The sequence below is a fragment of the Ctenocephalides felis genome, unplaced genomic scaffold, assembly GCF_003426905.1.
Source record: "Ctenocephalides felis isolate EL2017-DRISC unplaced genomic scaffold, ASM342690v1 CF-g0.4_SCAFFOLD_00845, whole genome shotgun sequence".
NCBI lineage: Eukaryota > Metazoa > Arthropoda > Insecta > Siphonaptera > Pulicidae > Ctenocephalides > Ctenocephalides felis.
In genome coordinates, this window is record NW_020536999.1 from 73,068,522 (window position 1) to 73,095,526 (window position 27,005).

The 27,005-nt window shown below is 30.3% G+C and overlaps 1 protein-coding gene across 2 annotated transcripts in view; it reads left to right on the forward strand.

Annotated features, from left to right (window-relative positions):
• Positions 1–6,483: 6,483 nt before the first annotated feature.
• The window catches only part of LOC113364054, a 50,249-nt gene continuing 29,727 nt past the window's right edge, over positions 6,484–27,005 (forward strand). Inside the window, exons 1-11 of one of the 2 annotated variants that reach the window (XM_026606511.1) lie at positions 6,484–6,767; positions 12,530–12,778; positions 16,637–16,896; positions 18,017–18,231; positions 18,312–18,620; positions 18,701–19,017; positions 20,165–20,481; positions 21,645–22,289; positions 23,047–23,613; positions 23,712–23,813; positions 24,859–25,050. In XM_026606511.1, the coding sequence (XP_026462296.1) occupies positions 6,629–6,767; positions 12,530–12,778; positions 16,637–16,896; positions 18,017–18,231; positions 18,312–18,620; positions 18,701–19,017; positions 20,165–20,481; positions 21,645–22,289; positions 23,047–23,613; positions 23,712–23,813; positions 24,859–25,050 (3,312 nt within the window). In that variant the 5' untranslated portion in view covers positions 6,484–6,628. The remainder of the gene's footprint in view (positions 6,768–12,529; positions 12,779–16,636; positions 16,897–18,016; positions 18,232–18,311; positions 18,621–18,700; positions 19,018–20,164; positions 20,482–21,644; positions 22,290–23,046; positions 23,614–23,711; positions 23,814–24,858; positions 25,051–27,005) is intronic. The other variant, XM_026606512.1, reaches the window with a different exon arrangement.

The window sequence follows — 27,005 nt, forward strand, 5'->3', positions numbered from 1 at the left end:
GTGTGGTACCTAAGTGGTACACCCGATATTGCATCATATTCCTTCGAAAGATGCCTATCTATTTTTACTTGCAGTTTCCTGCCACTCAAATAAGATGCCAGCCACTCCAGAGCCTTTCCTACAACACCGTATTGACTCAGTTTGAGAATTAATATATCGTGATTTGTATCATATCCCACATAATGCAACAAAAAATCAATTTTTGTTATGGCAAAAACGCCATGCCAAACTATATACTGATCCAATCATAGATTTAATTAGAACATTTTCTATTTCGCTAAATACTGATTATTATTTTTTTAAGAATGATCAAAACTATTCTTTTTTTATCGCATAAATGCAATATACTGGCCACTAATATGGCAAACACACCATGCCAAACTAAACACAGATCAAAAAATAGCCAAAACTATTCTCTTTTGTCGCATATATACTATACACTGCTGCCTATTTTATATTACATATAAGCTATGTATACTAACGTTTTTTGAATCTGTCAAATCGGGCGCTCCGTTGTCTCAAAAACTGAATTATCAATTTTGGCACTTATTACTCCGTATCTTTGAAACAACTGGACTTGTCTTCGCCAAAAACTAATCAGCACGCCTCCGTCAGTGCTGTATCATCAGTAGGAATCAAATGTTTTTTTAATCATTCTAATCGGTTGATTTATGCGCCTAAAATTGTAGACAAAAAATTGAAAATATACATCGATTTTTTCTAAGGTTTGCGAAAATGTTCAGAAACCTTTAAAACGTAAAGATATGCAAAAACTTTCATTTTTGCAACCCTACGGAAAGTTAAAAATAAAACACGGGTTAACCGATTTAAAGGATTCAAAAAACAATTAGTTTTTGGCAAAGGCAGATCCAGTCGTTTCGAAAATACGGGGCAAATATTTTTTGAGATAAAAGAGCTTTCGATTTGAATGATTCAAAAAACAATTTATTTGTATTGACAAAATCAAAAAATGACTAAATTTTTGGGAAGGCAGGTCTAGCGGTTTCGAGATCTAATAAAACTAGTGGGGTGTATGGCATCGTGCCTTAAGGCAAATTGCTGGAACTTCCCGTACCGTAACGAAATGTTCGAGGAATACAGAATGTTTTCAAATAGATTATTATAAATATTCTAACATTGTCTAAAAATTATAAGAATTATATAAACTGAATTGTAAAGTTAAAATTATTTGTTTAAAGTATATTAGAACTTTAGTCAGAAACAAAAATAAAATCTGAATTATTTTCGATATACAAAAAAACTAAAAAAAAAATGGTACAATTTTTTTTTCCAAAGTCAATTATTTTGTTAAAACAAGCTGAAAGTTCTTTGAATCATTCAAATCAGACGCTTAGTTCCCTCAAAAACTACCATTTTTTGCACATTTAGCTCTGTATTTCCGAAACCGCTGGACCTGCCTTTGCCATAAACCAATCACCACTTCTCCCCGTCATTAGAAATCAAATGTTTTTTGAACCATTCAAATCGGTTGATCCGTGCGCCCGAAAACGTGGACGAAAAATTGTATCCATACATACATACACACACACACATCCATTTTTCTGAAACATGCCAAAATATTCAGAAACCTTCAAAACGTCGAGAAATGTAAAAATTTTCGATTTCGATTTTTGGACGATTACAATAACTTACCCTACGGGAAGTTAAAAAAGTGAAAAGAAAATAGTACGGTAGCCAGCAACGTTTTTGAGCAAGCATTTTAGTCAAGCTGGTTTTTTGGTATGTGGTCCTTGGTGCTCTCTCGGTTAGGGTAAGGGCCGTCTGGCAGCTGGAAGTGGTTGCGTTAATTAGTGCGCAGCCAATTTGTACAGCGCGATTTCAAAATTTTGAAAGCATTTTAGTCAGCCCAATTTTCGTTTTTTTGACTTCGAATAGGTTCACCAGACTCAAATTTTTTGTTGCCAGACATTTTGGGCGCTGCTAAATATGTGCCAGACGCCAATTTATTTATTAATTTATTAAAAAATTCAAATCATTTTAGTCCGTCTGAAATTTTAGTATTATGTTCGTTTAGGGTAAAAACACGTAAAATTAATTTGCCAGACGTTTCTGCGGTTGTTAACCATGTCTGGCAAGCAAAAATGTCTGGCAATATGATACTAGTTTATAGCATTTTAGTCAGTCCAATTTTCATTTTTTGACTTGATATTTGATTTGATAACTTGAATAAGTTATCCAGATTCACATTTTTGTTGCCAGACATTTTGTGCGCTGCCAAATATGTGCCAGACGCCAATTTATTCATTTTTTTTTTTAATTTCAAATCATTTTAGTCCGTCTGTAATTTTAATATTATGTTCATTAAGGGTCAAAAAACATAAAATTAATTTGCCAGACGTTTCTGCGGTTGTTAAGAATGTCTGGCAACGAAAAAAGTCTGGCAATATGATACTAGTAGACAGAGTGAGACAATCGCTAAATACATTGGCGCGAATGAAACAAAAAACTATTATACTCGTAAGAGCGCTATATGTTTACTAGGCAGAAAACCGTAAGAAAAATCAAGTAACTACATTAGACAGATGTGTTTGTTATAAACTTCTCTGCAAAATTGTGTTTATACCATTTTTCTTTAGAGTCACCGTTTCTTACAAACTGCCATCTGGAAAGTTAAAAAATTCATATTTCTCATAATATGCAGCCTTTATAAATACATCATCGAAGGTGAATTATGAGTGAAAAATAAAAATCCATTGATTTGTTTTGGATAGATGAGTTTAACGAGTCTTTTGATATATCACATTGTAGTATTATTGTCCCTGTGTGGGAGGTTCGCATACCTGATTGTTTTGAAAGAATTAATCGAAATAATTATGTATAAATGAATGCGAGGCGTGTTATAACATCCAAAGTGCTTAAACATTTATCATATTAAGCCATAAGACGAATAAATCTGTATAATAGACGTTTTTATTCGTTGTTAAAAAAAACGATATTCCCAATTATAATCTTGATTTAAGAGACCTAGGTCGAATGACTATCATTATATAGTAATACATATTGATCTAAAATGAACCCATTTGAATTTTTGAATTATTAAATACACTTCGATTTTTAAAAAACAGTGCTCAATTTACAGGTGAAAGGGCGGAAATGAAAAGCTGAAAGAAAAAAGGGCGGATAATGTTTGCTGTACAATATATATTGTATATATTATATATATATATATTAGAATTTTAAGATTCTATTCTAGGGGTAGCTCGAACTGGTAAGGTAGCAAAACTAGTATTATCAGTATTAAGTATAGGTATGTGTTACAATTAGTTGCTGCTAAAGCCATGTAATATGTACAAGTACATGTACCAATAATATTACAAGTATCATGTAAAATGAAGTCATTCGACTCAGTTAACTTAGTGATAAAAAAAAAATTGCGTACAGCAAAATGATTATTGTCAGTTCTCATTGCAAAACTTAAAATATATGATATTCTTAGGAAATTGACGATGTTACTTAACCACTGTCGAGTCAAATTTTTCAAAATAATAACAGCAATATTTTAGAATCATTAACATATTTTTTACAGCTAGTAAAATTAAAAAATTGACTAATATGATGCAATTTCTTTGTCTTTTCTAATTAGGTCTTTATTTAACTTTATTTTATTTGTTTTATGAAAATGTTATTGAAATTGCACTAACTTTAAATAGCGCTCTTACGAGTATAATAGTTTTTTTGTTTCATTCGCGCCAATGTATTTAGCGATTGTCTCACTCTGTCTACTAGTATTATATTGCCAGACTTTTTTCGTTGCCAGACATTCTTAACAACCGCAGAAACGTCTGGCAAATTAATTTTATGTTTCTTGACCCTTAATGAACATAATATTAAAATTACAGACGGACTAAAATAATTTGAAATTTAAAAAAAATTAATGAATAAATTGGCGTCTGGCACATATTTGGCAGCGCCCAAAATGTCTGGCAACAAAAATGTAAATCTGGATAACTTATTCAAGTTATCAAATCAAATATCAAGTCAAAAAATGAAAATTGGACTGACTAAAATGCTATAAACTAGTATCATATTGCCAGACATTTTTGCTTGCCAGACATGGTTAACAACCGCAGAAACGTCTGGCAAATTAATTTTACGTGTTTTTACCTTTAACGAACATAATACTAAAATTTCAGACGGACTAAAATGATTTGAATTTTTTAATAAATTAATAAATAAATTGGCGTCTGGCACATATTTAGCAGCGCCCAAAATGTCTGGCAACAAAAAATTTGAGTCTGGTGAACCTATTCGAAGTCAAAAAAACGAAAATTGGGCTGACTAAAATGCTTTCAAAATTTTGAAATCACGCTGTACAAATTGGCTGCGCACTAATTAACGCAACCACTTCCAGCTGCCAGACGGCCCTTACCCTAACCGAGAGAGCACCAAGGACCACATACCAAAAAACCAGCCTGACTAAAATGCTTGTTTTGAAAACGTTGCTGGCTCCTATACTAAAATGCCATTTTGGGGTCAAACATGATCATTAGACATATGCATCATAGATATTTTAATAAGAATAAATGTTTACATTTCAATGGGTTCGATACCATGCTTATCTGTTAGACAGAGATGCGGCGCTTACGCGCAATGATATTTCGTTTCTATGTAGGTTTAAAACAAATTTCAAAATTTCCAAAATATTTCAAAATATTAAAAGTACAAATTTTTCAAAAGAGTCAAATATTTTCAAAAATCTATTTTTTTCAAAAATTTTAAAAATACTTTAAGGCTTTAAATAATTTTAAATCACGGTACAGGAAGTTCTTGCAATTTTTCTTGAGGCCCGATGCTATGCATTAGCTATGTTTTTAATTCGAATCGATCGAACCAAGAAATTTCCGAGTCGGTACACCACTAATATTTACATTTATTAATATTGAATCAAACACACTCCACAGTAATATCTAATAAGTTAAATATAAAACTCGGAGTCCCAAGGTCTCTATTCTTGGTCCCTTATTATTCTTAATTTATATTAATGATTTGCCAAATTGTACCGATCTTTGCAAATTTATTTTTTTTGCCGACGATACAAGTTTAATTATTAAAAGAAAATCTTTTGAGGAAGTCAGTTTTAATTGGTTCAACTCTAATAATCTTTTACTTAATAACGATAAAACTAAAATAATGTCGTTTCGAACAGTCAATAGGATTAATAACGAAATCAATTCCCTGATTATTAACGATGTCCTCTTCAATTTTTCTGCCGTTTCTAAATTCCTAGGAATTCAAATTTAAAAAAATTTAAATTGGGATGATCATATTTATTCGTCATTAATACCTAAACTTTCCAGAACTTGTTTTATGTTAAGAGTGCTTAAATCTAAAATTAGTTTAAATTGTCTTCTTTCTATCTATTACTCCAACTTCTACTCGCATTTGGTCTACGGCATTCAATTTTGGGATTTTTCAGCATCCTTAAAACATGTTTTCAAACTTCAGAAAAGAGCGCTAAGAATCATGTTCTCTCTTAACTCGATGACAAGTTGTAGAAATATATTTCAGAAGTATAACATTCTTACCGTTCTTAACATATTCCTACTTATTACACTTCTTTTTATAAAAAATAATCCCCAGTACTTTAATTTATCTTCCATTTCTGATTCCCACTATATCACAAGAAATAGAACTATCAAAGGATCGACTTTTAAGCTTAATAGTACTCTTAATTCAATTGATGGTTTTGGTATTCAACTAAGCAATCATAAATTCCACAACGATTTGATTAATTTACTAAAAGCCAACAGCGGGTATGAACACGGGGTATTCTAATATTGTCTAGGGCCAACAGTTTTTATGACATTTCTGAATATATTAATTTTGACTTCAAGAAATACAGTGGTACCATCCCCTTCATATTATAAATATCTATTGTTACTAATTATATGTGATATCTTACGAATACAGTAATTTTTGGCTATAACTGAGTATTACTTAGCTATGAAATATTTTTCTTCGTCTCTGATACTGCTCTTTTTTTTTAGAAAAGCTTCTAAACTTTTTAATAATTTCTGCGACTTCAACTTTTGAAGATGCTCTAAACGAAGACGTAATATCAAGTTTCATAAAATCAAGACACAAAATTAAATTAGTTTAGCACCTTTATTTGTATTTTATATTTGGTAGTTTTGTTATTTAATTGTAAAATTGTGAATAGTATATCTAATACATCTAAAAACAAACCAGTGCTGCCACCTGTGATGCACCTTTAAAACCCATACAAAAATATAAACATACACTTAATCGCACATAACCTCAATAACGCAATGTCAGTTACGTGCCTTCAAACAAATTTCTAAAATAGTTTCATTTTTATTTTTTTTACTCACATCATTCAAAATTTTAGTGGAATTATATCAAACAAACCTCACTCTACAACACAATTACAAAAAAGCTTTCGCACATAATACTATACACATTTAGAAATTCTAAAAATAAACAATATTTTGAAAGCGACCAAAATAAGATCATGTGTCAAACTTATTAAAAGAAACATCATAAATAAAAAATAAAGTCGTGCTTAAATGTGAAACCTCTACAATTAATAAATGTGTCAAAAAGGTTATTTTTATAAAAGGCACAGAACGAAATTTGGGAGGCCCATATGAATCGAATTGTGGCTTCTTTAAATGGTTCTGTAGGAACCAGAGGCTTCGATATTGGGGGACAAGATAAAAGGAATTCACCGCCGATATGTGGTCAGAAAGCATCGCCTGTTAAATGTACCAGAATTGTTGCACCAGGTAATAAATTGTTAATGAATTATTAAATTCATGTATTTTTAGAGGCTCCTCATTGTTTGGGAAAATAATAATTGATAATCAATTTATCATCATTACTGATTTGTTTAATTTATCTAGTTAATTTTGGAAGTACAGAAAAAATGACATGGTGTTTTGTTTTAGAAGAAACTAAACTTTGCCGAGCTAAGAAGGGGTAAAGAGGTTTTGAAACAAACGCAAACCTTCTACCAGTAGATCATTTGGTCTCTTTTTAAAAGTAGTTAGAATTAGAATAGAAACTAAAAGCCAATCATCTTCGACAGGTTTTAATTTTCGGTTTTCTTGGCCTCGAATGAACTAAATGTAGTTTATGCAAAATAGTACTAAGTCAGTTTGTCCATTTTATTAGTGTGTCATTTTCACCGAAAGTGACAAAAATGAATTAATAATGAAAATTCCATTCAAGGCCTGAAAATTGCACTAGAGTTGTTTGAAATCACTAGTTTTGGCATTGATTTTAATACAATGCATTTATTAATTTTAATTCCAAAAAAACATGACAGAACCACCATCATACTAAACTTTTGAAGGCAATATACATGTTTTAACTAATTACTCTGGTAATGATGCTCAGTATCTGATAAGATTGTGATTATAACTTTCTTCGTTTTATACAGATGCAGATCTGTTACTAAAACTAGCCAATTTTCAAATAAGGCTAGTGTATCATTTTGTCCTTATATACTATTTTGTCCATATTTTACCTACCTCTAATTTGACTTGCAAAAGGTTGCATTAAACATCTGACCACTGTCATATGCAATGCATTTATTGATTTTAATTCCAAAAAAACATGACAAACCACCATCATACTAAACTTTTGAAGGCCATATACACACGCATACAATATACATACAGTTTTAACGAATTACTCTGGCAATGATGCTCAGTATCTGATAAGATTGTGATTATAACTTTTTTCGTTTTATACTGATGCAGGATTGTTACTAAAACTAGCCAATTTTCAAATAAGGCCAGTGTGTATGCTCAGCGATACTATGGATATGCTCAGCATCTGATAAAATTGTGATTATAACTTTCTTCGTTTTATACAGATGCAGAAAACTGTTACTAAAACTAGCCAATTTTCAAATAATGCCAGTGTGTCATTTTGTCCTTATATACTATTTTGTCCATATTTTACCTTCTAATTTGACTTGCAAAAGGTTGCATTAAACATCTGACCACTGTCATATACATGTAGTATCACTATAGTGGTATTACACTAGAGGTTGTTTGTCATTTAAATTAATTGTTTAAACATAGAGCGAGATTGAATTTTTAACTTCCCGAAGGAGAAGTTTATGTTTTCATAAAAAAATCCGATTCGCTAATTTTATGTTTTCTCGACGTTTCAAGCCATTCTGAATCGAATGAGAACAAATTTGGAAAAAGTATGTGTGTGTGTGAACAGATTTTTTGCCGTAAATCGACGTTTTCTCCAAAACGGCTGGACCGATTTCAAAAATTTAAAAGCCATTCGATGTATCTCGATGAGGACTATCGTTTCTGAGTTTTGTGCGGCGATCGGTCGGGCCGTTTCTTTGTAAATTGCAGAAAAGTGAAAAAATTTTCGTCCACGTTTTAGCCCGCAATTCTGAATCGATTCTGAAAATTTAAAAACCGTTCGAAAGATATTGATTGGGAATCGTGCTGATTAGTTTTTGGTGAAGATCGGCCGGGCCGTTTTCTTGTAATAAAGCTTTAAAAAAAAAAATTCGACGATTTTTATGATTTTTTTTTACGGTAGATACCATAGTTTTCTAGGTCATACTAAAATATTACGACCCTACGACAACTCGTTTAGCTTCGTAAAAATTCGTCAAAGTTTGCAAAAATTGGTATCGTTTTATTGACATTTGTCAAAATGAAATCTTTGATCGACGTTTTCTCAAAAACGCCTTAACCGATTTCAGAAATTTAAAAGCCATTTGATGTATTAAGGTGAGGACTATCGTTTGTCAGTTTTGTGCGACGATCTGCCAAGCCGTTTGTTAATAATTTGAAAAAAAGTGTTAAACTTTTCGTCCACATTTAAGCTCATCCTACCGAACCGATTTTAAAAAATCAAAAACTGTTCGAAAGATATTAGTTGGGAATGATACTGATTAGTTTTAGGTGAAAATCTACCGAGCCGTTTTCTTGTGATTAACTATTGAAAAAAAAATTGCCGATTTTTATGGATTTTTTTTTAGTGATATATACCATGGTCTTATAGAACTCACTGAAATATTACGGCCTTACGACAAATAGTTTGATTTTAAAAATTCATCAAAGTTTGAGAAAATGAGTAGTTCTTTTGAGATTTGTTAAAATTAAAATTAGACTGTTTACTTGGTATAATGATAGAGTACTTGGTTCTGAACATAATAAACCATTAAAGTCCTGAAAACTGGTTCAATTATATAAAATTTGCTTTTAGAAAATACTCCGAGTCAAAGTGTTCGTTCGTTTCAATTATGTGTAATAAATCCATTCGGAATACTTTTAATGACTCTTAAATTAATTTATTTTTTATTGATTAAGTCGATTATTTAAACATATCGGGAAGTTCATGTAACTTGCCTCAAGGCTAAATACCAAACCAACTAGTTTTTTCTTAGATCTACCAGAAGAACAGTAACTTATCAATCAATTTGGTATGATGTCAAGTACAGAATAAAGGAAATGATTCGTTTGAGCTGTCATTGGTATATTTAATAAAGTCAAATAACCAATTTCTTGAGAGACTTCAAACGAAATCCGAAAATTTGAGGTTGCTATTTTACTATTTTGCTAATCCACTTCACATTTAGATATCTCAGGTAATCGTGGTATGACTATTTCAACGCCAAAAAGAATTGGAGACGCATGTGTTATAGAGTGCACAGTCGTTTAAAGAATTTTTTATTAAATATTTATTTTAATTTTTAAAGTTTACTTATAGTGTTCAAACAAATTTCAAAATACTCAAAAAAAATTTTTTTTTCCAAATTTTTAAAAATATAGTTTTATACTTCACATATTAATTTGAAATTTACAATTCAGTTTGTTTATATTTCATATGCGTTATTCTACGCGTAAGGTTATTTCAAAAATAAAACCAGTGGGGCGCATGGCATCGTGCCTTAAGGCAAATTGCTGGAACTTCCCGTTCCAAATTTTTTTTTTAACCACTTAACGATAGGTTTTTTTTTCGTGAAAAGCAGGTTTTTTTTATTTGGGATTTTAAAAGTTTAATTGATTTATTATGTGTTTCTGATAACATTTTCTTCTTATTTATTTTATTTTTGTTTAAAATTAACAATATATATTATAATACTGATGACCGTTTTTGGACTACCTTTATGCTCTATGTATAAATTATTGTGTTATAATATGATAAATAATACGAAATTTTCATTTAATAACTTTTAAGTTTTAATAATATCTATTTATCTAAAAAGAATATAACAAATTTTTAAACAAATAAAAAAATTAAAGCTAATTAGTCATTCTGGTGAAAAATTTATGTACATTCATTAATATATCTCAAGGACAAAGAGTATTACTTATTTAATTATTTATATTATAATAATCTTATATATAAAAATGAATCGCAAAATGTGTTGGTAAGCGCATAACTCAACAACGCCTGGACCAATTTGGCCAATTCTTTTTTTAAAATGTTCGTTGGTGTCCAAGGATGGTTCTTACGGCGAGAAAAAATCGATTAAATGCCGGGAAAACCCTAAAAACAGCCTTTTCTTTTCTCATACAAACGTTGTATGCGGATTTTAATAAATCTTTCTGAAGTTTGTTAAGAAAATTTTCTAGAATGTATGTGATTTTGAAGTAGTGGGATGTATGTGCAATATTGTAGAAAGAAATGGTAAAAATTATAAAAAACATGTCATTCTTTGCATTAAAAACAAATGAAAACTATCATCTGCCAAAAATTTCAATTTACTCATGAACCTAGACAGTATTAGAATATGTATAATAAATTTTTGATTATAAATAAGAAAAATAAAATTTCTACATTATTATTGCCAAAAAGCAGCTGAATGTGCCAGAAATCGAAATAATATAAAATACATTATATGTGTACACATATGAACACATACACATAACAAATATAATTCACTTAAAATATGAAATTAAGTATTAATCAGGGCCGGTCCTACCTTTAATGCGATTCATGCGAAAAATACGATGGCACGCCTTGGGGGGCGCCAACACTAGATTCGGATATTGAATTTTCAATATAGTTTTTTTTTTCAATATATAATTTCTTTGCATCTTTTACCAATCTTTCCACAATATTTTTAAAATTCATAAAAATTTCACTTTATATCAATAAATGGGAAAATAAAGATGAATACCATATTGATTAGAGGTTTAAGATGCAATTTTCTTATTTCTTATCTTAAATAATAAAAAATAATAAATAATAAAAAATTAAATTAATTTAATTCAACATGAAGTACCAGTGTTATGTTATGGTTATGGTTATGTTATACCGTTTAAAATACTTCAATTCAAACTTATCATTTTATTTAAAGCAGTTCTACATTTAACATTGCTTATATTATAAATGTATATGCATTTTGGCGTGAAGAGTAATTTAAAAAACAATAATTATTATTTTTAGGTAAACGGTAAATATTTGTGTATTATATTAAAAAATTGTAGACATGGGTACAGGACAACGTCTGTCAGGTCATCTAGTAAAAAAAATATTATCGTATGATGAATTTCGAAACATTCTTCCACTGCCCGCTGCCGGGCACAAAAAATAACTTTATATGCAAAAGTTTGTACATTTCATGGGCATTTCATTACTCGTGAAATGCAAGTAATTTTTGATCTACTTGTAACATCTATTGGACATTACTCCAGAAAAAAATTGAGGTGAATAACATTTTTGAAAAAAATTTACTCTGAAAAAATTTGATTTTTGAGAAACTATAAATTTTTGACAAAAATTTTCTTTTAAAAAAAAAACTTTGAGGAAAGATTTATTTTGAAATATTTTGGGAATTCTGAACTTTTTTTCAAAGCAATCGTACTGCTTTAAATAGAGACGAAATATCAAAGCGCGTAAGCGCCGCGTCGCTCCTTAACGGGTAAACATCGGTACGGAACCCATAGGAATGTTAACAAAATTTATACTTATTATTAAAATTTCTATAAAATATCTAATAATTTGATGTGCATATGTCTAATGATCATTTTTGACAAATGGCACTTTTTTTACTAGATCTCCGAAACCGCTTGACTTCGAACCCGCCTTCATGAAAATTTGATCAGTTCTTCATCTTGTTGATACAAGTAAAATGTTTTTTGAATTATCCAAATCGGACGCTCCGTTCTCTTACAAACTGAGTTTTTGGCACTTTTTGCCCCATATCTTCGGAACGGCTAGACCTGCCTTTACCAAAAACTAATCAGCACGTCTCCTTATCAATACAAATTGAATGTTTTTTTAATTATTCAAATCGCTTCATCCGTGTTCCCGAAATCGTCGACGAAAATTATATCCTAACATACACACACATACATACTTCATTTTTTTCTAAGGTATGCCAAAATGTTTAGAAACCTTCAAAACGTGAAGATATACAAAAAATTTTATTTTCGATTTTTTGCGATTACTATAACTTACCCTACGGGAAGTTAATTATCACTATTCTTAAGTTATGTCTTTCTCTGATCTTTACGATTTTTTTTATAAAATACAAATTACGTTTATCATTTTTCAGTTCCTATAGACATCAGATTCACTGGAACTCTTAAATCAGACAAGAAGAATATTACCAATGACAGAAGTTCCCGGAAACATACAATACCTGGTTTAAATCGGGCTACTGTAAAACGGAGACAAAGTCTGGATCGGCTGAAGAATGAATTACAGAGTCTTCTCGATAGTAATTTACAAGACGAGAAAAATAATGAAACATTGGTGGAAGAACATGGAAAAGGTTTTATTGAAGACAATATAGAAATTAAAGGTATAATTTTGTTTTCACTTATTAACTTAGGGCAGAGTAAGTTATAGTAATCCAAAAATCGAAATTAAAAATTTTTGAACATTTTGAAATATCTTAGAAAAAATTAATGTGTGCGTGTAGAATTTGTTTTGTTCTGATATAATTTTGCGTCCACAGTTTTGAGAGCATGGCTCAACCGATTTAAATGATTCAAAAAACATTCAATTCGTATTGACGGGAAGGCGTGCTGATAAGTTTTTGGTAAAAACGTTTCAGAGATACGTTTTTTATTTATTTCAATATCCAGTTTTCGCTAGAATGAATTGATTTATTTCAATATCCAGTTTTCGCTAGAATGGAGCATCCGATTAGATTGATTCAAAAGACTTTCGATTCGTATGGATAGCGAGACGTCCTGATTATATTTTTGCAAAGCATGTCTAACGGTTTCGGAGATGTAGAAAAATGTCATGTGATGGTCGCAAATAATTATTACAAACCATTATTATTGATTTATATACAAATAAAATTATTGGTATATTGATTGACAGATAGGTACAGGTAGACAGGTATAAAAGTAGTCAGGTAAGCAGGTGGGCAGTTACACATATAGCACGGAAGAATTTTTTGGTAACTCAGTATAAGCGGGTATCGTCATGGAGGAATGTTTACTAATTGGGCTGTCACAAATGAACAAGGTGGCAAATAGTAATGGTAATTATCTTGATCTCTTCTTCACTAATTGTGATCTGTTTGTTAAGAAGTTGTTTAACCTGAAACCGGAAGACAAGTATCATCCTGCAATTGGAACGGAAAATAAATATTTTGATACAATTAAACCTAGAGTAGTGAAATGCTTCAAATTCAAGAAGGGTGACTATGGCGCTCTCAACAATCTTCTCATACAAGCGAACTAGATATCTATGTATCAGGTGAATAACATTGATGACATTATTGCTCATTTTTATAGGATTTTCTGGGATGGAATATTAGCTACAGTATCTCAAGTAAGCAAGAAGTGCAGCAGATATCCGTGCTTAATAAAGGCAAAGAGAGACGCTCACAATACATATAAGAGAACGGGTTGTACAACTGATTATACAGCTTTTAGCAACTTAAGAAACGATTGTAAGAAGTTGAGTATTCAGTGCTACAATGACTTCACTTTTCGGGCTGAGGAAAGAATAAAAGTCAATCCACAGTATTTCTGGAAATATGTTCAGATGAAAAAAAGTTCTGATAAGGGTATTCCAACATCTATGGAATGGATTGACAAAAAGGCAGATGGAACAGATAATATATGTAATTTTTCTGCGGTATTTTTCAAGAGCACATATGATGAATCGAAATTACTACCAAACGAATTTGACGCACTACTGTATGGTCTGTCCAATGGCAACACTAACCTAAGTAAAATCGAAATCAGTTTTGATGAATTGCTCCAAGGATTGCTATCATTGGACAGTTCCATGGGTTTTGGGCCAGATGGAATACCGAACTTTTTACTAAAGGAATGTTCAGTGGGCTTATGCGAACCTTTAAGTTTCATCTTCAATAAGTTTTTGAAAGGGGGTGTGTTTCCAGTTGTCTGGAAAGACGCACATGCTGTCACCGTGTTTAAATCAGGCGTGAAATCTAATACACCAAACCTCGCTTTACGGCCTAGATACGTTCCACGAGACGTTGTATTATTGCCTTGGGCGTTGAATAAATACATAAATAAATAAATTGATTATTTACACTTATTGGAAAGTTGCAAGCAATTATCATAATGTTATTTGTCACATGACACTTACAACTAGTTAAAATATATGTTTATAAATACGGTTGTCTGCTAGAAGAGATCACTATAAATAATTTTGCAAATAGATCATAATAGTTGATTCTCTGATCATTTTTAACAATTGTCACACATAGAGATATAAATAGTATTTATATTGATCAGAGAACAGAAATTTAAAATTAAGTTAATTAACTTCCCGTAGGGTAAGTTATAGTAATCGCAAAAAAATCGAAAATGAAAATTTTTATATATCTGTACGTTTCAGAGGTTTCTGAATATTTTGGCATACCTTAGAAAAAATGGATGTATGTGTGTGTGTGTGTGTGTGTGTGTGTGTATGTATGTATGTATGTATGTATGTATGTATGTATGTACGCGTGTGTATGTATGTGCGGATACAAATTTTCGTCGACGATTTCGGGAACACGGATCAACCGATTTGAATAATTCAAAAAGCATTCGATTCGTATTGATAAGGAGACGTGCTGATTAGTTTTTGGCGAAGGCACGTCGAGCCGTTCCGAAGATACGGGGCAAAAAGTGCCAAAAACGGTAACTCAGTTTTTAAGAGAACGGAGCGTCCGATTTGAATAATTCAAAAAAACATTTTACTTGTATTGACAAGATGTAGAATTGATCAAATTTTCATGAAGGCAGGTCTAGCGGTTTCGGAGATCTAATGAAAAAAGTAAAAAAAAATGCCATTTGGCGGTTAAAAATGATCATTAGACATATGCACATCAAATTATCAGATATTTTATAGAGATTTTAACAATAAGTATAATTTTTTTTTACATTTCTATGGGTTCCGTACCAATTCTTATGCGTTAGACGGCGACGCGGCACTTGCGAGCTTCGACATTTCGTCTCTATGCAGTTCAAGCAGTGCGACTGCTTTGAAAAAAAGTTCAGAATTTCCAAACTATGTCAATATGAAGAAAACATTTCTTTTTCAAAAAATTTTTTTGTTTTAAAAAAAAAAAATTTTTCTCAAAAAAATTTTTTTTTTTCAAAAAAAAATTTTTTTTTTCAAATAAAAAAAATTTTTTTTTCAAAAAAAAGTAATTTTTTGTCAAATTTATAGTTTTTCAAAAATCTATTTTTTTGAAGTAAATTTTTTTCAAAAATGTTAATCGTTTAAAAATAATAATTTTTGGTACGGGAAGTTCCAGCAATTTGCCTTAAGGCGCGATGCCCTAATTGCTTTAAGACAGAATTCCACTTACAGCTAGTTTTATTCTTATATAGGATAAAATTGATATTATTATTTTATAGCTGTATGTTTTTATGCGCATGTATTTAATAAATACATAGCAGTTTTTATGCATATGTATTTAATGAATACATATAATAATGAAAGTCGCAGTATTTATAATAATCTATTTAAAAACATTTAATATTTCTTGAACATTACATTATGATACAGAAAGTCCTACCAATTTGCCTTAAGGCACGATGCCATACACCACTAATTGAATTTTTGTTTGGTTATAGAATCACAGTATTATTTGCGATGTTACCTTAGTTTTTTTCTTTTGATTTTTGTTTTGCTACTATTTTCAATTTGGTTATATTTCTTCTCCTGGTGAAAATTCTTGTATAATATTTATAGTTTTATCTTCGAGTTTCAAATTTTTTAATTGCCTCAAAACAATTTGGTGATCTAATTTCTTTGAGTCTGTGACTACTGTAACGTATGTTTATTAGTTTATAAATGATCTGTAATTATGTTAAAAACTTTAATTAACTTGATTATGATAAAAATCGGTGTTGAAGTATTTGATCATTTAAGTATCTTGACAAAATACTATTGATAGTGAGAAGTTATTTACTAGTAGTTGATAATTACTTGTAACTCGATAGTCACTCGTTTCAAGATTATCTTCTGTTTCAAAAATTGACTTTTTTGAGACTATTTTAAAACACTCAATTTTTATAATTGTAGGAAGTATTGGTGTCATTTTATCATCTGTGGATGCATCATTTGTTGTTAAATTTTTTATGATTTTCTTCATCTCTTTGATAATATATATTTTATTATTTTATATATGTAATAAATTTGTATTATTTTCATATTTATAGTTTTTTTTTTACAGAAACCATAGAAGACACCACGCCCAGAACGAATACCACAAATGCCATAACGTTATCTCCACACAGCAAACTTGTGGATAAAAGCAACGATAATGTTGCAATCACAGCTTCCGCTTCAAAGAAATCGCAGCAACAGGATCAAGGAAAAATATTATCTTACATCAGGCAGCAGAGATTGAAACGCAAAGTGCAATTGAAACAAGAGAAAAATGAAAAAATGAATATGGAACAAGCGAAGAAGCAGAGACTCAAAGAACTTCAGGTGCGTAGTTGATGCAATTATAGAAATAGAAGTAGATTTAAGTGTTATAACAACTGATATTTAGCAGCTTTTGAAATGGTAACAATAAAGTTTTTGGTTTCAAATCATTCCATTTTTATTTAAGAATATTCAAACTATTTGTTGAAAATAACTAACATGTTTTGCTAACTTGTACGAAATAGAAAATTCTACAATAGTTTTTAACATTAACTATCAGCCCTTCAGCAACTCAGTATTCTTATAAATCACTCACAATTTGAAAAGTGATTTCTTATTAAGTCGACTATTGACATGTATCAAGAAATTTATGCAACTTGCTTCAATGCAACATGTCACTTATTCCTAGTTTATATAATTAAAAAATTATAATGAAATTTGTATATGTATATCTTTTACGTTTTAAGGCCTCCTGAACATTTTGGCATACCTTAGAAAAAATTGATGTATGTATGTGATTTGGATGATACCTTGAAAAAAATTATGTATGTGTTTATGTATGGATACGATATTTCGTCGATGTTCTCGGAAGCACGGGTTAACCGATTTGAATTATCCGATTCCTATTGATGGGGAGACTAGCTGATTAGTTTTTGGCAAAAGCAGGTTCAGCTGTGTCGAAGATACTGGGAAAAAGTTTAAAGAATTGCAACACAGCGTTCGATTTGAATCATTCAAAAAACATTTCAATTATATTGACGGAAAATCAAGGCGCATCCAATTTTCAGATACTTTATAGAGATTTCAATATTAATATTAATAATAATAAGTAAAAAACCGGCTTGTATTATTCAATAAACATTTAGTTCGTACTGACGCCGAGAGACGTTCTGGTTAGTTTTTGCGAAAAACAGGTCTCTCCGTTTCGGAGCTACGTAGTCATGCAGTTTTAGCGAGTCTTTTTATTAAAGGAATGCAAAAAACAATTTGCTAGTTTCGGCGGTGTGAAGGAAATATTACTTTTTGGGGAAGGCAGTTCCATCTGTTTACACTATTTTGAAAGCATTTCAAGATATCCAAAAAAATACTCGTTCATTACGGTACAGGAAGTTCCTAGCAATCTTCCTTGACACAAAGCCTTTTTTTAAGTCTTGCCTATATTGTTAATGAATTTTTTTTGCAGGATAAAACTTTAAAAATATTAGCGGAGAATATAAAACATCGAAAGAACGACAAGAAAACAAGAACAACACATTCGATGGTGGTACCTGTTCCTAGTACTGATAATCATGTAGTTGGAAAGAATACAATTTATATGAGAGGAAAATTAAAAAGTCCAAAAACTAGTAGAGCTGGTACAGCAGTTGCAGAAAATAAGAAAGCAGTTGATGCTGAAGGGTTAGTGAATCATGAGAAAATAATCAACTTATATAATTAATTTAAAGTAATTTTCTACTAATTTATTTATTTTTTTTTAGTTTCTTTCAGAACGAATGCTTAGTTGAAAACCAAGTATTAAAACCAATTGAAAAATTTCCTTCTTCCACGAATATTGTAATATCAGAGCCACACAATATTGTAAAACCAGTGCCCTTGACACCAGTCAAAACAAAATTTAAATCAAATCGAGCTGATTCAAGAGAAAGTCTTCATAATGATCGAGAACTGATGTTGAATGTTGATCGAGAACTAGAAGTTAGAGAGCGCGAAAAAAAATTGATGATAAAGAGGATTACAGCGGTGCAGGCTTGTGTTAGAGGTTTTCTGCAAAGGACGAGATATAAGAAGTCAGTAATCATTTAATTTAGCATTACACCGAGATTTTTAAAAATAAAATAGCATGTTTAATTACTTTATACGTTTTCAGATTATTACAAGAAAGAATTCCTAGGCAAATCTCCAAACCTCCTGAAGTTTCTATACCAGCATCACAACCACCGCCAACATCTTCACCAAAACCTGATGTCAAAGAAGACGTTTTACCTCACTATCTACGTCAAGGTATCATCAAACCATGTCCTTACAATTTCATAACCGCCGTGAAGAGGAAGATAAATTTAGCAGTCACTGGTAGTGTACCGTATTGTCGGAGAGAAATCACAGGGTCTCTGGCAGATGTTCCAGATTCAATCAGTTATGATCATGTGAATCGGGTTGCGGATCAAAGTAGCGGGTTCAGTGTCGGTACGTTTCTTTTTATGTATTGTTAACTTCCCAAAAAAGAATCGTTTGTGGCCGAAATTGGTTGAAGCATAATTTGACTTTTTGACTCATCGATGTTTTTTTAAAAAACGGCTATACCGATTTCAGTATTTTTCACAAATACTTGGCATATTGTGCTATGGTCATTTAGATGAATAGTAATATAGTTAATTATTAATAGTTACATAGTTATTAGGTAATATAGTATATTACGCAATATTCATGTCCCACCTGCAAAATGTACTTTATATAGTTTATAGATATAAAAATAAATTTGAAAAAATCTGAAAAAATGTAAAGACATTTTTACATATACATATCTCGATAAAGACCCGCGTTAGTTAATCAATGAGAATAATTGGCCGAAACGTTTCTTTAGAATTAGTAAAAAAGTGGAAAAAATCGTTTGAAATATATCAAATGGAAATTTAACTGATTAATTTTCTAATTCCCAAGATCCCAAAAGTGGTCTTATTATGAAAATTGATCAGAGTTTGGAATAATGAGCATCGCTTCGCGATGTGAGCCACGTTTTGACCTTTGATCGACGTATTGTCATGAAGCTTTAAATTGCATGAACCTCTCGATAAATGTAATAATTGACTTAATCAACCGAAATTGAGATTTAGGTATTGAGATAAAATTTTCAACTGTTTATTTCGAAAATAAATTTACCGCTTTCAGTTAAATCTAAACATTTTCAACAGAATTTTCTCAAACACATTTAAGAAAGTTTTTGTAATTATATTAATTATATTGCACATGCTTGTAGGTATGTTCTAAAATTGTAGCTTGTTGTTTTATCGTGGGGCCTTGTTGACTTGTGGGGCCGTAATATTTTAGTATGAAATAGAAGACCATGATATCTATCGCAAAAAAAATATCATAAAATTCGTCGAAAAAAATGTTTCAACAGTTAATTACAAGAAATTGTGCCGGCGAATCTTTACGAAAAACTAATCAGGTCGATTTCTAACCAATATCTTTCGAATGGTTTTTGAATTTTTAAAATCGATTCCATCGACAATGACAATATAAAGACCCTATTGGTTTTTGACAATGTCATGCCAAACCGCTTGGCTCTTTGTTTACTTGATACTACTAAATAAAAACCAAGTATATATTCCAGGTTTGAGAAGATCTACATCCTGTGACTCGAGAAAACTGTCATCAAATCTCAAGTCAAAATGTCATTGTCGGCATCACGAATGTACCAGTAGACGTTCAACATCTGCAGATAGCAACACCTGCTCAAGAATTTTATCTACAAGGCACAACAAAGATGAAGAGTCTATCAAAACCGAAAAAAGTTCTGGTAGAAATAAAAGTGATCAAAGTGAAGGCATAGAAAATGCTTTACAAAGATTTGAAGACAAAGATAAAGGAATCATATCGTCAAGAAATGCTGATAATGACAAGGATAAAAATTCTACTGACATATCTGAGGTATTTAGTTATATATATATATATATATATATATATATATATATATATATATATATAAATATATATATATATATATATATATATATAACAAATGTATTCTGAGTGGATATAGATATTAATTTGGAAATATGAACAAACAACACTCTTTTTTGCACTATTTTATTAAATAATAATTTTCACAAACGTTTCGAGACTAGGTTTGTCTCATCATCAGTGTGTTATAATTTAAAATTCAAAATATGGAAACTTAAATTAGCATTATGTGTTTTCCGTTACACATTGTTCGAAATACTGTCTTCTGCCCCACCAACGATCGTCGGTGTCCGAATTCTCTATACGGATATCTATATATACTATATATATATATATATATATATATATATATATATATATGTGTGTGTGTTATGTATGTATGTATGTATGTATATATATATATATATATATGTGTGTGTGTTTAATTTCTTGAAGGGCGTAACATTAAGTTAAAAATATAAATAAAGTGAGGATTTTTAAAACATCTTTATTTTTTCATACCTTCCGACGTAAAATTCTACGTCATCGTCAGTGGTTCTACAATTTTGAAAAAAAAAACAGAAAGTAACGTTAAAAACTAAATACACAGAGCAAGAATAAAAAGAAAGAGATTTAACTAAAAACACAGACTAATTATATCTAAACCTTAAATTAAAATATTGCATAAAACATTACTTACTTTTTGACTATTTGACTTACTTTTTGACTTGTATACCTAAAAGGTCATAAAACTGCCTGTGAAACGAGAAAGCGACAGCTTCCTTTCCAAAGCAAAAACGCATTAAATGTCTGCACGAGTTAACGGTTTTAATACCAGTTTAGGAAAGTCGGATATGACAAAATCTCCGACACAACTCCGCTCAGATTCACTCCGAGGGAGGAGTTGTATTGGAGTGATAAGTCCGGAGTGAGTTACCCATCTCTAGTTCAGACATAGCACCCTCTGACTAACACTCTTCTCGATCTCAGCAGGACTCTATCTGGAGCTTATTATTTTAAGTAAATTTACTTTCACGCTATAAAAAATCTATTCCTCCACAAACTTTTTTCTTGATCTAATATATACACATCAATAATAAGTAATTTTTTTAATTCTTAATGTTTATGTTTAATGTTTAATAACTTTACAGAATATTAAAACAACAGCCACAACTTCAACCCCGAATTCAAAAAGTCACTTTAAGTTCGACCCCAGCATAAAAAAATTAGAATCTCCCACTTCAGAAGCCATAACTTCAAATCTGGAATATGAAAGCACATTCACAAAATTCTCTTCTGAGCCTCAATCAAAACCAAATGACTTCAACAGCTGTTCCAAAAATGATCAAGAAAAATCAAACCAGCCTTTGTACAACATTAAAGTCGAAAATAAATTGATATCAGATTTAAAAAGTTTAAGTGAGCTGTACACAACTTTCTCGGCTTACGTTGATGCTGAAAACAGCACCAGCCGAGACTTGTCTCCTATACATTCTGAAAAATCAAAGAGAAGTCATTTCAATTTAAAAAATATAAGTGAACCTACGGATGTGCCAAGTGAAAAATTTATTAAAAGTGAAAGATTTTCTAGAAGTAAAGAAAATAAACACAGTATTAGTGAAGAGGTACCTGGTTCGAGTAATAATTTTAAAAAGAGTGCCAGTGTGCATGTGGTGAGTGATTTGATGAAGAGTGAGACCCATAGTGTTACCGATGAAGTTAAAGAGTCTAACCAAAACGATGTTTATAGTCAAAATAAGTCAAAGGATTACTCTCGAGTTGTCAGTGAAAATTTGGTAAGTTCTAACATTCATATTTTGATAATATACATAAATAGTTTCAATTTTTGCGTATATTTTGATTTTATTGACTAAAATGCATTTGTTGTTTGCTTTCTTTAATTTAATTTGCTTTTGTTGATGTGATATGATGTTAATTATATTGATAGTTATTTTGATGGCTTTATTCATCATCTGTTGCAGTATTTTTGCAGTTTTACTTTCATAAATAGGCATGGGAAATATCATAATAATCAAAAATTTTACCTTTTACTTATTAACTTCCCGTAGAGTAAGTTATTGTAATCGTAAAAAAATAGAAAATATAAACTTTTTTCTTGTGTGAGTGTGTGTGTATGTATGTATGTTTGGATACAATTTTTTGTCCGCGATTTCAGGCGCACGGATCAACCGATTTGAATGATTCCAAATACAGATTAGTTTTTGAAAAAGGCAGGTCTAGCCGTTTCGAAAATACGGGACAAGAAGTGTCAAAAATGGTAATTCAGTTTTTGAAAGAATGGAGCGTCCGATTTATAAATTCTGGAATGTTGTGTATGTGTGTGTGTGTGTAGGTGTGTATTATCTATTTGAAAAAAAAAATTTTGGAAAAAAAATAAAGCTTTCAGAAATCCTAAATATGTGTTCATAAACTATTATATTGATTAATTAATTAATTATTAATTTAATTATATTATTTATTTCCACATATCGGTAAGTTTATGCAACCATCTGTGATAAAATGACACTTACACCCAGTTATTTATCATTTTAGGAAATAGAAATCGAAGACGACTCCATCAGAGCCTTTAGTGACAAAATTTCTAAAAAATGCAGAACACACAGAAGTGACACTTGTTCCATATCTGAAGATTTAAAGTCTTATGAAGAAAATTTGGGACACAACAATAAAATTTCTGACCCAAAAATATCCGAACACCCAAATCCATCACAAATGTTACACGGCAACGAGTTTCTGAATCCAGGATCTTGGAATACTAATGGAACATGCAACTTGGTCTACACTCAGTACTCTTGTGAATTTGAAAATTCAAAAACAAAAAAAGTTGATAACTTGAAAAAACCAGCACATAGATTAAAAATTGATCAGAGCAAGTTTACCAATACTGACAGTTCTATTAAAAATGTACAACCGAAAATTTTAGATAGTGGTAAAGCTAAAAAGACTCCCTTGATTAGAGATTTGAGTACTGACAAAGTTTTATCAAAGAACGAGGACATTAAGGCTGTAATAAAGTATATCGAAGACTTAAAAAGTTTATCGAAAACACTTTTTGAAAGCAAAGATACTCAGACTAGTTTTAAACATAACACAAATGAGGTGAGAATGTATTAAATTAATATTGTTTTTCATAATGATGCACTGTTCATCCTTATATCGTTTGACATTAACTTAGTAATCTAGTTATTATTCTTTAGGCAAATATAAATTTGGAGCATGAAAAACGGCGTCCAAAAACCGGTTCCAATGTCAAGAACTGTAAATCGTTGCATTCTGTTGTATCTGACGAGTTGTTAGAGGTAGCTGTTATTTTTAAATAATCAATAATACTCAAATATACAATTGATCAATTGGTTGATCAGTATAGTTATAATTAGTTTTTTTTTAAAAAAAAACATCAGGCAAAATATAATACTGAAAGTGATTAGTCAATTCTCGGATAAAATAGTTATTGATCTTTTTTGTTGAGCGGTCGCATGAATAGTCACGATATTGTTAAAAGGCTATGTCTATGGTATTCGAGTGTTTTGCACAATCTCAACTAGTAAAACCTCATCTTCAAATTATTATTAGTCCAACTTCACGTCTATTTTATTCTTAGTTGCAATAAATTGTTACAGTTAAAATAGCATACACGTGAAATCGAACTAATGTTATATTTGGATATTTATGCTATTTGGAGATTACGTTTTGCTGGTTAAGACTGTGTAAAATGCTCGAATAAAATAACATCACTGTTTTATCTCAGAAATAGCACTTGAGACTTGTGTCAAATATATCAATTTTTAAACGCAAAATATGCATTGACGTAATAATTATAAATATTTTTGCAATATTTAACTATTCAAACATAAAAATAAATTACAAAATATAAAAACTAAATTATACGCTGACGGGATTCAAACCCGATCATTGTTTACTCTTTTTTCTATAAATCCAAACGCAAAAAGTAGAAGCAAGCGCTTCAACTCACTGAGCTACCATTATTAATATGATACACTTTATCAAATCTATAATTTATTTTTGTAATTAAATCACTTTTCACAGCCCTATAATATTTTAAGTTGTTTGGTCCGACTGTCAACACAATCGCCATGCAAAGTTACATCAAAATCCCAGTATAAACCTGAGTGTCTTTTACTTAAAGCAAAGCATTAAATGAATTTGAGAAAACTTTTACAAAATTCAGAGATAATATACCATGAAGAAGGCTGTACTTATTTTTTATAAAATCAATAAAAGTTTATTAAAATTTTTCATTGTCCTTAATATTGTAGTGCAATATTAATTTTCTGTTACACTAAATTACTCTAACCATTTTTTTGAATTTTTTTATTTTTTCAGTTATACATACCACCCTTGGATTTGTCTCGAATAAATTCAAGTCGTCTAAAATCGAGCTGTTCGTCTTTCGAAAACATACAAAATATTCAAAATTCTCGAACACATATGAATGCCGCATCAGAGAGTGAAAGCTCAACAAGTATTTTTATCACCAAAAGGAATCATCATGATGACCTTGTTAATTTAAATAATGTAAGTAATACTTAATAATTATCGATTTATTAAAGTAACTGTTATCATATACGTCATATCCTCACTTTGCAATGTTAATCACATTCAAAATGAAAACACGAAGCAAATTAAAACAATGCAAAATGATTTTTTTCTTATTTTTTTTTTTAAGAAAATTGATCAAAGTCAAATTCAACCAAACAATGACATCAGTAACAATTAAGCAATAACGAAAGACGCAATGAACAAAAAACTAGTGGTGCATGGCATCGTTCCTTAAAGCAAATTGCTGGCACTTTCTGTTCAGTAATTTAATATTTTGAAAAGCTTTAAAATATAAAATAAAGAAAAATTATGGAATGTTTGAAAAAATGTTCTTTTTCAAAAATTTGTACGTTCACGATTTTGAAACTCATTCAAATTGGTTAAACCATACTGTCGAAAATGTCGAGGACATTTATTTGAACTGTATCAGCTAATAAACATTATAAATTTTAGGACGGAACCCAAAGAAATGGTAAATATATATATATATATATATATATATATATATATATATATATATATATATATTCTTAAAATCACTATAAAATATCCGATAATTTCATATGCACATGTCTAATAAACATATTTGAGCGCTAAATGATTTTTTTTCTGGATCTCACCAGTCTCTGGATCTGTCTTCTCAAAAATTAAATCAATTTTTCACTGTCAATACAAGTGACATGATTTTTAGATTATTCAAATCGGGTACACTGTTCTCTTAATAACCGATTTGCACATTTTTGCTTATTTATGTCCCTATCTTCGGAACGGCTCTAGCCAAAAACTAATCAGCACGTCTCCCTTCAATAGGAATCGAATGTTTTTTGAATCACTCAAATCAGTTGAATTGTGCTCTCAAAATCGTCGGCGAAACTTTGTATCCTTACATACATATATACTACACACACACTCACATCCATTTTTTCTAAGGTATGCCAAATGGTTTAGAAACCTCTGAAACGTAAAGAGCAGCAAAAAAAAATTTTTTTTTCGTTTTTTTTTGCGAGTACTATAACTTAACCTACGGAAATTTAATCAGTAAACGATGCAATGCGGGTTACGCATGTGTATGGATATCAGATTTACTGTACCACTTGGTGTTCATTAACAACAATAATTACTGATTAAACAAAGGGTATGGGCGTGTTTCCATACAGAATTGGCCCCACCCTGGTATTTAAATAATTTTGATGCCATTTTATAGGTATTTTCGAGAAAATCCGATATACCAAATTTCAAATCCGTAGCTCATCATTTGGCCGAGATATCATTGAAAATGTGTGAAAGTGGCCCCTTTTTTCAAAGTCGTTTTTTGTCGCAACTATGAAAGATATCGACAAACAAATAACGGCACTCTATTCACATCGGTGTGTACTATATTATTGATAACAAATATTGTTTAATAATTATTTTTTAGTGCATGAAAAAGTGAAAATAATTTTTTGTTTTGAATTTTCCGGTAGTGCGGTTGTTTGGACTAATTTTTAATTATCATCAATAGAAAGGCTATTGAATTTTCTTTTAGTGTGCAAAATTTTGTTTTATTTCATGTGGTAGAACACATTCATAAATAGGAAAATCCTGAGCAAGTACACGCTCGCGCTCATATAGAACCCGTGTAAGTCGTCTCTCATTCGCAATGACTAGCAACAGCATTGCTCGCCGCGCATCGTGATAAATTAAAACATTTCTAATAAAACACAAGATATTGTATATGTATAATAATAACTATATTTTTATTTAATTAAATATATATTACTTATGTATTGCACAAGTATATTATATTATTTAATCATCTTTAATAATTAATTAATCAATTATTACCTATTAATTAATTATTAATTATTAATTCATTAATAATTATTAATTAATATTAATTATTAATTATCACTAAATAAATAAAAAATAGGTTGATAAAAAATATACATAAT